Source organism: Vombatus ursinus, unplaced genomic scaffold, assembly GCF_900497805.2.
Source record: "Vombatus ursinus unplaced genomic scaffold, bare-nosed wombat genome assembly UNPS02009062.1, whole genome shotgun sequence".
NCBI lineage: Eukaryota > Metazoa > Chordata > Mammalia > Diprotodontia > Vombatidae > Vombatus > Vombatus ursinus.
Window position 1 is genome coordinate 17165091 of NW_020948840.1, and position 13870 is coordinate 17178960.

At 39.4% G+C, this 13870-nt stretch overlaps 1 protein-coding gene across 1 annotated transcript in view; it reads left to right on the plus strand.

Moving 5' to 3' along the window:
* ALK (ALK receptor tyrosine kinase) overlaps positions 1-3538 on the plus strand; it is a 970895-nt gene extending 967357 nt beyond the window's left edge. The window contains exon 26 of the mRNA XM_027850364.1: positions 2840-3538. Within this exon, the coding sequence (XP_027706165.1) occupies positions 2840-3538 (699 nt within the window). The remainder of the gene's footprint in view (positions 1-2839) is intronic.
* The last annotated feature ends 10332 nt before the right edge of the window (positions 3539-13870 follow it).

Sequence of the window (13870 nt, forward strand, 5' to 3'; positions counted from 1 at the left end):
TTGTTCTCCTCGTTCTGCTTACTTCACTTCGGGTTAGTTCAAACCCATCTTTCACTGAAACTATCCCTTTCATTATTTCTTATAAGTATTCCATTTATTCAGGCAGGTAATTGGTCCTAATGCGTGACAGTGTGCCAGATGCCCAGCCTCAGACATCTGCTACCTGTGTGAATCTGGGCAAGTCACTTAACCTGTTTGCCTCGGTTTTACCTGTAAAATGGTAATAATTACCTCCCAGGGTTGTTATGAGGATAAAATGAGATATTTGTAAAGTGCTATGTAAATGCTATTATTATTACCATAATTTATTCACATTCCCCAACTAATAGGCACCCCACCTTTCTAGTTCTTTGCCTCTATGAAGAGAACACCTATATTTTTTATAAATATGAGTTCTTTTTCTCTTTACTTGATCTTTTCTGGGTAAAGGCTCTGAACTGGCATTGCTGGGTCAAAGAGTATGCATAGTTTAATGACTGTAAGGCATAGTTCCAAATTGCTTTCCAAAATGGTTGGACAAGTTCATAGCTCTACTAAAAGTGCATCTATGTACCTGTTTTCCCACAGTCCCTCCAAGATGCTTTAATTTGCATTTCTCTAATTATTAGTGAGTTGGAACATTTTTCAATACGGCTACTGATAAACTGGGTTTTTTTCCTTTGAAAACCACCTGTTAACATACTTTGACTTTCTCAATAGAGGCTTCCAACTAAACTGTAAGTTCCTCAAGGGCAGGGGCTGTCATTTTTTCACTTTTGCAACACTAGTATTTATCATAGTGGCCATTTAATAGTTGCTATTGAGTGTCACTGAATGTCCCCTGAAATATGAGATAATGCCACATGCCATAGAATTTTAAATCTGGAAGAGACCTTAGAAATTATCTAGTCCAATCCCCTCATTGTATAGACAAAGAAACTGAGGTCCAGAGAGGTTAAGTTTACACAGCTAATAATTGGCAGTTATAACTCTAACAGCTCTAAAGATGTCTAGTATTTCTCCTATCATCATTATGACTAAGAATATATTGATCTATTAAATATCAATAAGCAGATGGCCTTGAGCCTTGGCAAACTATCATAAGTATATAAACTGCAGAGCACTATATAAATGAGCTGTCATCCTGAATATTTTTGCCAAAAAGATGACAAACCCTCCCTTCTCCAGACCCCCTATGCTTTGTTCTATCAGCACAGCGACATCCTCTAAATGTCGCCCATCGTTACGGTCCTTCTCAGGAGGGGGCCATCACCAACCACCACAACATACCTATTACACTTGGCAGGGCTAACCGGATTCTTCTCAATAGAAGTATGGAGCACAGAATGTTAATTCGAGAATGTCTAGATAGGAGCATATTCCACGACAAAAGCCTTGGAGCTCTCAAATAGGTCCAATGGTACAAAATGTGTTTGGTCTCTTGATTGTGTCACTTTCTTTTCCTCATTTGTCTCCCTCTGTGATTGATTTCCTTCCACCTCCTTGAAAATGTTTTTCTGATTTCCTTCCCAGGATACTTCTTTCATCTTTTGTAAGAATGTTCAGTCTCTCTAATAAAGTGGTATGTAAGGGGTTACTTCTCAGACATGCTTACCTTTTCTTCTAGTCTAAAAAGGAGAGAGGAGCCTGCATTTGACATCATATTATTTCACTTTAATCTCCATTAGGAAAACAAATATAGCACACCTTCTGTAAGTGTCAGCAAACAGCTCCCTTGCCTCTCTAGATGACGTAGCATAGCTCCCTCTGTGAATTACTGTGGACACTGGTGCGTGTTTCCCATTGCTGCCATGCCCCTTCCCCCAACTATTAGCCGCAGTGTAAAATGCAATTAAATGAGATGCTTCTCTAGGCTGATTGACTTTTCACATTAAAAGTGTGCATATTGGGGCAGCTAGGTGGCGTAGTGAATAGAGCACCAGCCCTGGAGTCAGGAGGACCCGAGTTCAAATTCGGCCTCGGACACTTGACAATTACTAACTGACCTTGGGCAAGTCATTTAACCCCAATGCCTAGCAAAAACAACAACAACAACAACAACAACAAAAGGTGTGCATATCTGTAAAAAAAAAGTCTTAATAGGAATTCCATATGAATTACTTAAAAGCTTAAACTTAAGGTCTAAGAAAGAACTAAAATATCTAGGGGTGTGTGTGTGTGCATAGGGCCCCTAGTTAACAACTCCTGTTCTAGATATAAGTGCCTCATTTCTCCCTGGTCTCACCGCAACACCAGACAACTGATGAAAACAATGCCTCTCTAAATTTCCCAAAAGATAGGATACAATGCACTTACTTTCTGACCAAACAGTTCTGAGGTTGCACATCAACCACTACTACTACAACTAACATTTATCTAAAGACAAGCTACTTGGGGCTGTTTATAAAATGTCATTTTGAGATGTGTGTGTGTGTATATATACACACACATACACACACACATATACACATATATACATTTACCAGATATTATATTGATTGTATTTAAAATGTTTATAAATCTGTAATTTTAAATCCCATAATACTTTTTTTGCATGGGGTAGTTGTAAATGGGCCATTTTGAAAAATAACAACAAGCATACAAGACCCAAAGAATTGGAGGGAGGTGATAGTCATTATTATTATTTATGAAATCTTACACATGGAGGTAAAGGTACTGTGACAAATACCAAAGTTTAAAGTCTTTTAAGTTCTATACGTAATTTAAACAGGAAAGGGAGAAGAGAGTACTGGAAGAAGGAAAAAGAAGGAGAAGACTACTTGTCACTTAGATAGCCTGAGAGGGTACCACAGCAATCCAAGGTGAGAATGCCTTATAAATTCATTTCTCTTATCCCCAGGATCCAGATGTGGTTAATACTGCTCTGCCAATAGAATATGGTCCCATGACTGAAGAGGAAGAGAAGGTGCCCATGAGGCCAGAAGATCCTGACAGAATACCTCCTCTCTTAGTCTGTCCACAGCAAGAGAAAAAAGAGGATGTGTGTCCACCATCTGTTCCCCCTCCACTGCCCACCACTTCCTCTGGTAAGCCCTTGAAGAAAGCAATGGCTCTGGAGCCTCCAGTCCGTGTCACCAGAGGGACACCCGTAGAAGGAGGACATGTCAACATGGCATATTCTCAGTCTAATCCACCAACAGAGCTGCACAAAGGGCGTGGATCAAGAAACAAACCAACCAGTCTTTGGAACCCCACATATGGCTCCTGGTTTACAGAGAAATCTGCAACCAAAAACAATCCCCTGACAGAGAAGGAGCAGCCCGAGAGGGGTAAATTGGGGCCAGAAGGACAATCCACCACAGGGCCACCCAGTGTTGTCCCCGGCAGGCTGCCAGGGTCCTCCCTGCTCTTGGAACCGTCTTCCCTGACTGCTGCCGTGACAGAAGTGCCTCTGTTTAGGCTCCGCCACTTCCCTTGTGGGAACGTCCACTATGGATATCAGCAGCAAGGCTTACCATTGGAGGCCACCCCAGCAGCTGGCAGTTACGGGGACACCGTTCTTAGAAATCCGAGTAGCATGACCCAGCCTGGTCCCTGAGCCTGTTCTGCACTCGCTTCTCTACCCTGGGATTCTGGAGCCCATGGAGGACAGAGTTCGACACACAGCTTCACCACCAAGCAGAGACCAAAACATTGCCTTTCATTTTGTGCCAACCTGCTCTCAAGTGCCACACACACACACACAGACTGAATTCTCAAAATGCACCAGAAAGGATGCGAGCATGGGTTCCTCCTACTCTTTCAAAAGAATGACATGTCATTTAAAAAAACAAGGGTCAAATGCAAGGCCCCACGCATGCATGGTCGATGTGCTCCTCTTCATGCTTCTTGTCAGTAGCGTGCTCTGCTTCGGCATCAAGTCATACAACTTGCTGCCTGCGTGCTCCATAGTTTGGCATCCCAGGTGTCATTTACTTACCTTGTCGATGTGGACATAAACCATTTGAATGTGGGGGGAGGGGGGAGCAAATTATTTATTTGTTGTAATTTAGTACAATGAAGGCCATCCTTCATTTGGAAAAGAAAAACATGACAATTGAAACTTGGCTGCAACATCCTCAGCTGTGTTGGTTCTTCTGAGGACAGTAAAGGGATAGGGACAGGCCCAAGGAGGATACTTGCAAGCTGTGCATTTTCACCTAAATGGAATACACACGTTCAGAAGACCTTGAGTACGAAAAGACACCAGCAAGAGGGCCAGAGACTGAAATGTCCCTTTACTGTACCTCTCGCCTTAAGAATATCTTCCTAAAAGATGAAAACTCTGAGGTTCCCCACTGGACTTTAAAACCCAGACTGTCTACTTACAATATAAATACAAATAACAAAAGTCTTATGATAGTTGAATGAAGACCAAAAATGATGGGCAAAACTGCAGCCACAGTGATGCATTTCCAAAGCATAGAAACATGGCCATCAGGGCCAAACATGTCATGAAGTGATATACCAAATCCTAGCAGCGGTTTCAGCCACACAGCCTACTAAAGAGAAATGCCTCGATTCACAGCCATACCCTGGCTTGCAGGAGCAGCAGGAAATCCAAAAGAAGAAACATCCAAGTAGATATCCTCTTCTCAAGGCTGGCCTGTTGTTTTTTTTGGTTTTGTTTTGTTTAAATTCCTTCCCTATCACCTGATCATGTTAAACATGTGAATAGAACACTTGTGAAATATGCACAGCATATTTTTTGGATATATTTCAAGCAGAAGGAAAAGTGGTTTTGAATTTTTCTTTGGTGTGCTAAGGCCTAAGGGATCAGGAAATACTTGAGGAATTGATCACATCAGTGTACCATGGTTTCCACAGATGGACATGATACTGGTATGAGTAACAGTCTGGAAGTTCTACAAACTCATGAACCTCTACTTTTATGAAATGACATTTTACTTGCAATTTTTCAAGGTGTCTCTCAAGCCCTCCCTGCACTTCTATCATTTTTCTTTTCCCACCTTTCTCATTACCAGTTCCTTTCACTGGTAGTCAGTGACATCTTAATGGATGTTTGACTAAGTGGTGCATCACGGTGCTTGGAGGTAATGCTAACCAGCTGGAAAGCTGCTCATTTCTCCTAATCCGGGGTTAATCACCTGCAAAATATTTGCCTGATCCAGGCTCTCCAGTTGCTGTGTTCTAGAGCAACACTTCTCTGACTGTGGCACCCTCCCTCTTTCCCCACCACTGACTCAGGATTGAGGGAGAAACAAAACCCCCATAATTACAGCACAGAGATGAAAAATCAACAACAAATTCAGTTCTAGTAAATTTAGTAAATCCACACTAGACACTCAGGTGAACAGTCCACAAACCACCATGAGGGCTCCTACAACCACACTAAAGATGGACTGGAAGGGAGGTTATGGCTAGCCCAATAATGAAGGTCAAAGAACAGCTTCCATTGGAAAGCATCCAAAAGCAGCTAATTAAGCAGGTACACGAATGCATTTCAAGCTGCTCTACTTGAGGACTTAGACCAGCACTGGGTCCCTTTCAAGTCTTAAAAGTCTATTGATCCATTGAGGTTCAGAAGAAACCTCATTTGCTGAACTATTACAGCGGCTCATTGGAGCCAGTTCAGCACCCAGTACAGATGATTTCAAGAAGCTTCATGTGGCCTTGGGGTACTCCCCAAGAGTACTGGCTTTACCCATTAGTCTCAGCTTAGTTTGATTGTGTTCTACCCGCCCCTACTTAAGAGCCCTTTAAAAATATATCCATAAAAGTTGTAATGAGTGTGGAAAATTTCCAAGTCAAAATGTTTTTTTTTCCCACTAAGCCTAGGGATAAGTTCTGATATGTTCTTCTGTCTACTCATCACCCAACCCACCTAATCCATTGTTCATGCTATGTTTTACCTCACCTGTCAAAAATGTATTTCTTGAATACATGCCTCCCTGTGCACAGGACCCTAACACCAGTACTAGATTCTTTTCAACCCAAAGAAGAGATGGAATCCACATTTCCAAAATGTTGCTTAGTGTCGCACCTATCATTAGGGTAGTACAAATGACACTTGGCCAGGAGTCAGGAAACCTTAAATCTAATCCTGCTTCTGCCAATAACAGATTAGGAGACTAAGTTAGTCAATTCACTCTTCTGGGCCTGGGTTTTCTCATCTAGAATATGAAGGGAATGGATGGCATGATTGCTAAGGTTGTTTAGTACTCTAAAGCTCTATTATTATATAAACCTATAGTCTCTACAATCTAAGGCCTCAAAATCATCAAAAGAGAAAGGAAATCTTTCAGTCAAGACATTTTTCCTTTTAAGCTTTTGCTTTAGCATATTCTGTGAATCCTAGGTGGCTACTTAACAGTAACCTCTATTAACCTCAAAAAGTAATTTGCACAGCCATCCTCAAAAGAAACCCCGATGTGTGAATCTAAGTGAATGGGTGCCTTTCATGGTGTCTCCTATCCCCAGGAATGGCAGTGTCACCACTCTGTATACTAGAGATACTGTGACATGCCAACAGAACATTGTACACAGCGTCCGGTCAACCTGTCTTTACTACTGACTTTCCAAAAAAGACTCCAAAGAAATTAAAAGCTGATTGGCTTCATTCCCTAGTAGCAAATGATGGTTTGTGTTCTTTTGTGGGAGCACACAAAACAAAAATTAAGAGTTCCCAGAAACCTCAACCTGCTGCCCTAAAAGGAAGGATAATTATTGAAAGCAAACAGCAAAGTTTCTATCAAGAGCCCGTTTTCACACTGTGTGCTGCATGGGCATGTTTAATTTTTAATAGCTTCTCAAGAACAAAGATTTATTTTTAACTCTATTCATGGCTTTAGAAAACATTTTTAAAAGCTTGCTAAGATGAGTCAGCCATCTTACAAATACTCAGTGAGGGAAAAGTATAGACCAGTCAGCGAACTAAAAGGCAGCAAGTTTTCTCAGTCAAACAAGACCTAAAGCTGACAGTACCTTGTGTTCATCCATGCAAGATCACAAAACATCTCTTTCTCCCATCTACTTTTCTTCATCGCTTTACCACCACCCCTACACCCCATTTCCCCCTCCCCAACACACACACATACATACCTTCTCTCTAGGTGCTTAGTTCTCTCATACTGCCCTTTGGCTGGCAGCCTTCCTTTTCCAGTGGTTCTATTATCTATCCTTCCCTCTCCCTATCAAAATGTCAACAGAATGAGCTCAAGGAGCTGTTAGTAGCAAGTCAACCTTAGTTAAACTAGCTCTGAATGAAGCATGAATTGGGACATTTGGATTTTCCAAGTCGTCACTTTCTAACCCAAATCAGTCTCTCATTGGAAGAATTTCCAGCAGTGTGATATTCTGAACAGGATCCTGCTTGACAACTTCTAGGAAAGGCAGCAAGGCTAGCAGAACAGAACACTAAACTAAGAACCAAAAGACCAGAATTCTGGTTGTGGCTCTTGCCATTTGCTAACTGCATGACCAAAGGCAAAGTTCACCTCTCAGAGATTCAATTTTCTCATACGTAAAACAAAAAGTTCAGACTACGTGACCTTTAAGGTCCCTTCCACTTCTAAAAGTCTACCTTAAATTCCCTGTAATCAAGAGGTCATGTGTACCTGAGTTATTCTATCCATAGAGACGCTGTGCATTGAGACAATGCAGGATCCATGGTCAGGGTTTTCCATGACCTTAGCTGTTGACTCAAAGGAGGGTTAAAGCATAATATTAAAGAGTTAAAGGACACAAATATGACTCCTATACAGTACAGACAAATTTTGTTCCATGGTTTTGGAACAAGAAACTTTCTAGTTAATCAAATTCAGCAACATGCATTGAGCACTTACTGTCTGCACTTTGTAAAAGAGAGCTGGAGAGACGCCAAAGAATTTTAAGACATGACCCCCTACCCTCAAGACACCTAGAATCTAGCAGGCAAGATAGGCCAGGCAAAAAAAAAAAAAAAGAAAGAAATGAATAGATGGCAAGAAGACAGCTACACAAATGCAAACTACATATTTATATGAACTGACCCCCTGGATAGACACAAGTGCTAAGAGAATGTTTATGTGAAAGGAGAGAGTAAAGCTGCACGGATTAAACAAGGCTGACAAGGGGGAAAGGAGAAACAAGTGCATTTAATGAGAAAATAGCAGTCCAGGCTTCAAGGGATCATTATTCTTTCTCTCCTACCTGCTGGGTATTAAAAACTGGGACACTGCCACAACAGCAACCCTATTTGAAGTCAAACTGAAACACTATTGCTTTTTTTAATTCATATTTCCTTTTAAAAATCTGTCTATTTAAACATATCTGTTGTACTTGCTGATATAGGAAGCAACAAGGTATGATGGAGAGAAAACTGGAGTAAGAGCCCAAACCAACTCAAATCACCCTCTAACCCTCACCTAGATAATCTTGAGCAGGTCAATTGACCTCCTAGAATGTCAGTTTCCTTATGTGTAAAATGAGGGGACTGAACTAAATTAACCTTTGAGGTTCCTTCCATTTATAAATCTATGATTTTATGTATTTTATTCTTAAAGCTCAACGCAGAAACTCCTAGGTGACCTCCCCTGAGCTGGACAGTAAGTGCCAAGATAAACCAGATGCCCAGGACCAGAAGGCACTTCTGGGATAGAGCATCTCCCCCCATCACAGTGACTGTGCTGTCTGAGACCATTAGAAAGGCATTAAAAGTGACAGTGATAAGAATCAGTAACCTCTCCTGGAAGTCACAGTCCTGAGGTGAAAAAATTTTTGTCCTTATGTTGCTACAGAATCTATTGGATGATAATCCTTAGGAGTCTCTCTGATGACAATTAGTTTATTTGGGAGCTTGGGAACTTTCCAAAGAGCTGGAATCTCATGCATCCCCTCCCAAAAAGTGTTAACAGCTACCTGATACATAAATTTCCTGCATCTTAGCACATCTAATAAAATGCATGGCAAATTTTTTAAAAATTCACTTAAGCCCAACTCTTCCTTTAAATTTTAAGAAATAGCACTATTCTCAGAAGAAGTGGTGTAACTCAGGACATAGCTCATTCTCATGTCTAAACTGAGAGAACTAAAGCAACAGCACCAGTTGACAAGTGACTTGAAGAGAGAGTTCTGGGGCTTTTTTGTTGGTCACACAGCCCACCAGTATTGAAGCCAGGCCTCCAGTATCTCGAGCCATTAACTTTACAGATTATATTTTTTTCTGAGACAAAGAAGTAGGAAGAAATTTTTTGAAACAATTATCATAGTTCCAACTCTGTCTTCTTCAATGTGATGGAATTGCTATCAAGATACATTTTTCTCTGGCAGTTTAAGGAAAGAGGTTACCATAATACCCTGCGGCTGGGCCTGTTGTCTAGATGAAGGATTAACTACTTACTGTCTCCCCCAAGCTATCATGGCCACTAAAACTCATTTTAAATCTCTTTCTTAAAAAGTCTTTCTGTCCACGGATATTTGCTAATAATAGCCTTCCTTCATGAAGAACAACAGTGTGTAAGCAGGCTCTTGTTACTGACATCGCCTGTTGGGTGACTCTCAATTGAGCCTCCAGAATCATATCAGAGTCAGAGGAAGGGAAGAGTCTGCAATCTTCTCTATCGTGGCCTGTGGGCTGACACAACATATTACTTACTGGAAAGAAAAACAAAATTATCACTTCAATTTTCAAACGGCCTAGTCTACCTTTAGGTAAAACCAAAAAGGACTCAAGATAAAGTTCAGAGAACATGGTCTCAATAAGTCAGACATATGACCAGCAGAACCCAGCCCCGGGATGCTTAATTATCCTCCAGTGATTTACAGATCACTCAGCTGTAACACAATGCCAGGCAAGGGTCAGGGAGAATGGTTTTATTTCACCAATTCACAGAACACTGACTTCCACCCAGCTGAAAGCACTACTGAAGTATGTTAGTGAACAGCAAGGATTTCTTAGCTGCTGGAGTTTGACTCCAGGTAGGATGGCATGCATGCACATACATATGTGTGTATACACACACACACACACACACACACACACAGAGCAAGAGGCTTGAATGGTGTATAAAATGCATGAATTCAAACAACATCCTTCAGGATAGGCTGATTTCTGATGGAAGAACTAGGCTTCAAATAGATTTACAAGCAGTATGCACAACCCATTCTGGTTCTTAAATGGCGCTAGTTATCATAGGTAGCAGGTGACATTTTTGGCCAACAGTCTCTCTTTTAACAATCTGGAAATATAATTCTCACTATCCTCTCTAGTTAGAACTCACCCTCAGCTCTTCTGTTCAAAATGTGCAGTCACACAGAATTATATACAAGCACAAAGACAAACAATGGCTATGTTGTCACCATGAAGATACTCTGTTAGGACATGTTCTCAAGAAGGGGACAGAAAGCTTTTTTTTCCCCTTCTCCTTGTGCCTTTCCCCACTCTGGGAGAGGCTGTAAGAAGCAGGTGATGAGATTCCTTTATTTGCTCCCCATCACCCTAAATTCCTCCCCCTCAAATGGCCTCCATAAAAGCTTTAGCAAAATTTTCAGTAGAAAACTTCCTTTTGCTCATGCAAAGGTATCTTGCTGCTCCGCTTTTAATAAAATCTTAACTTGTCCTGCTTAATTTATTCAGACCCACCTCACAGAGAAGTTTCCTGGGGTTATCTGTTGTATATACAGCAGCTTATGTGACATTGTTTATAAATAAGGGCCTATGTACTTCAGGGATACTATTATGAGACAAATAATACTAATAATATATATGGTAATATGAGTTTTGTATTGGTTATTGTATTTGTATTGTAACCAAGTGTAGTGAAACAAAAGGCATGAAGAAAAATGAAAAATAAAGCCTCATTACTGGCTTGCAAGCTGTGTGGTCTACATTACAATGTTTCTGAGTTCATGAGAAGCTTCAGGGAGTAACAGAGAGTTGTACTTTGACAGGCAGGATGACATAGGTGCAAATGCTGCCTGTGATATTTAAAACTAGTGAGACCATGGGAAAATTATGACCTCACCTGAGACTCAGTTTCCTCATGTGCAAAATGTTACTTCACCAGAGTTGTTGTGAGGCTCAAATGACACAGGGTATATAAAGTACTTTGCAAACTTTAAAAGCAAATGTCAATTTTTAGAAGTTTAAATTATAGTCAGATCTATTCCTCAAATAAGAATGATTCAAATCTGGATTTTCAAACATACACATGTGGTTTGAATAATATTGTAACACAAGACAACTCTAACGTGGAGGAGCCTGGCACTGTCAATTGTACAACTGACAGTACCAGGTTCCTCCACGTTGGAATTGTGGTCACTTCATCCCTCTCCATTTTCTTGGGTGGGCCTCAGTTCCCTCACATATCAAATTGAAGGCTTAAACTAAATGATCTCGTGGGTCCCTTCAACCTCTCAATTCTGTAACCCACTGTAACACACTCACTTAACAGCCCCACCAAAGCAAAACCATTCTTTATGGGAGACAGTTCCTGGGGGTTTACTTGGTGCACCCCTGGTGGTGCATTCTCTGTGTTGAAGACTATTTTAGCATGCTTCTTTCAAACCAGAGCTACAGAAGACCTAGAGGTACAAAGTTTATAAAGTTCAACAAGATAGTACACCAGATGAATCATTCAGTCAACTAGAGATCAAGAGTTGGGTTTTTTGCTCTCAAAATGATATCCACATTATCATGATTTCTAAATTCTGTCCTACCAATGAGACAGCAGCTGCCCTTAAACAAGGTTTTAAAGAAAGCCATGTTTAATTGAGATGGCCTTTCAGCATCTCTACCACACACACGACTTGAAGTTATCCCATCCCTGTCTCTACCCTTCTCAGAAAGCATCTTTACGTAGCCTCCTATGAGCAGGCAACATTTCATAATTGAAATATGTTCTGACCCCTTCCCACCTATCAAAATTAAGTCCCATGTCTGAATCTCACAGGATCCTGCTAGTTGATCAAAGCTATTCTGGAATTGATTCACTAAGTATTATAAATTTGCATTTTCACAAAGGTCTTCAGTACTTTGATCTAATGGTAAATGTGGGAATATCAAACACCATAACTGGGATAGTAAAGTATTGGGAGGGCAGGAGAGCATTTTAGATATATCTGATACATGGCCTAAGAGATTAAAAATCTTTGGCTAAAAATCTCTCCCCCCAAAATTAAACTTTGTCCAAAACATTGTTTTTATAAAACCGTAAAGCATTCTGACACAGCACACCAGGAGCAAAAGACATCTCTTTGGAGTTCAACTCCATTGAACAAATAAGTACTGAAATTTAGTAACACATTGAAAAGTTTTAAAGAGTTGGATAGTTTCTTCTGTTTCTAATAAAGGACTTTCTAATTATTATTCATCTTGACTGCTTATATCATTTGACTTTTAAAAGTTGTTTGGGGAATATATAAAATATCTGTAAGTCAATCTACTAAAACACACACAAGATTTATATAAATACAATTATAAAACACTCTTTACAGAAAAGGAAAACAGGTAATTCGAAGAATATTCATTGCTCATGGATGAACCATATCAACATGATGAAAATTATACTGCCTAAATTAAGTTATAAATGTAGGGCTCTACAACTCACACTACCAAAGGGTTATTTTCCAGAGCTAAAGAAAACAACAAAATTCATTTGGAGGAACAAAGGGTCTAGAATCTCAAGAACAGTAATAATAAAGTAGGAATAAAAGAAGAAGAGCACTTCCAGACCTCAAACTGTATTATCAACTTGTAATTATCAAAACTATTTGGTACTAGTTTAAAAAAAAAACATAAAAAAGTACATCAGTGTACATCAAACAAAAGTACAAACTAGAGAAATGAGTCAGAAACAACCAAACTCAATAGCCCAGTGTTCAACAAACGCAAGAATGAACTTAAGAAAACACTCCTCATTTGATAATCACTACTCAGAAAATGGAAATCTGGCAAAAAAAAAATCATTATTATAGGTTCAAACCAGGATTTTAGGCCATATATTATATTAAGTTATATAATATATAACTTACATATATGTATATAATATATAACTAATATATGTTATATATTATATAAAGATACATGAGCTTTAAAGAAAAAAAGTTACAGCAAAAAAAAAATTCAAGGACAACAGAAGGAAATACCTTTCACAACTATGAACAGGGGAGAGCTCTTAACCAAACAAAAAACAGAGATTACAAAGGATAAAACGGACTATTTTTGGTAACATGAAAAGCTTTCATATACACCAAAAACAATGAAACTAGACTAAGAAGGGATATAATAATTTGAGAAAAAAATCTTTGCACCAAATATTTCTGATAAAGGTCTGATATCCCAGCTATAGAGGGAGTTAAATATAAGACTAAGAGTAATCCCCCAATATATATACCTAAAGGATATGAACAAACAGTTAACAAACATGAAAAATTCTTTCAGATCGCTAATAAGAAAAATGCAAATAAAGCAACTCAGACTTCTCCTCACATTCAACAAACTGACAAAGATAATAAAAGATGGACCTATGTATTAAAGGGAATACAGGAAAACAGGGAGGTAGATACACTGTTGGTGGATCTATGATGGAGTCTGTTTTGGAAAACAATTAGGAATTACACACAAAAAAAAATGACTAAAATAACACATACCCTTTTATCTCAGTGATTCAATTGCTAAGCATACATCCCAAAGAGAGAGGTATGACAAAAAGGTACAAAAAAATTTTATAGCAAAACTTTCTGTTGTGGCAAAGAACCAGAAACCGTGCCCTCTCTTCATCTCAACTCCAAAAAGAGAAAAGAGCAGAAGAAAGGCCAGAAGGAATCACAGACAAGCAGGATAGCTTTGAAAGTTATATGTTACATTTACTGTATACTTAAAAAGAAAATCAAGCTCTACATAGATTTGCAGTTCTCTTCTATTCCACAACATATATGAAAATGCTCATTT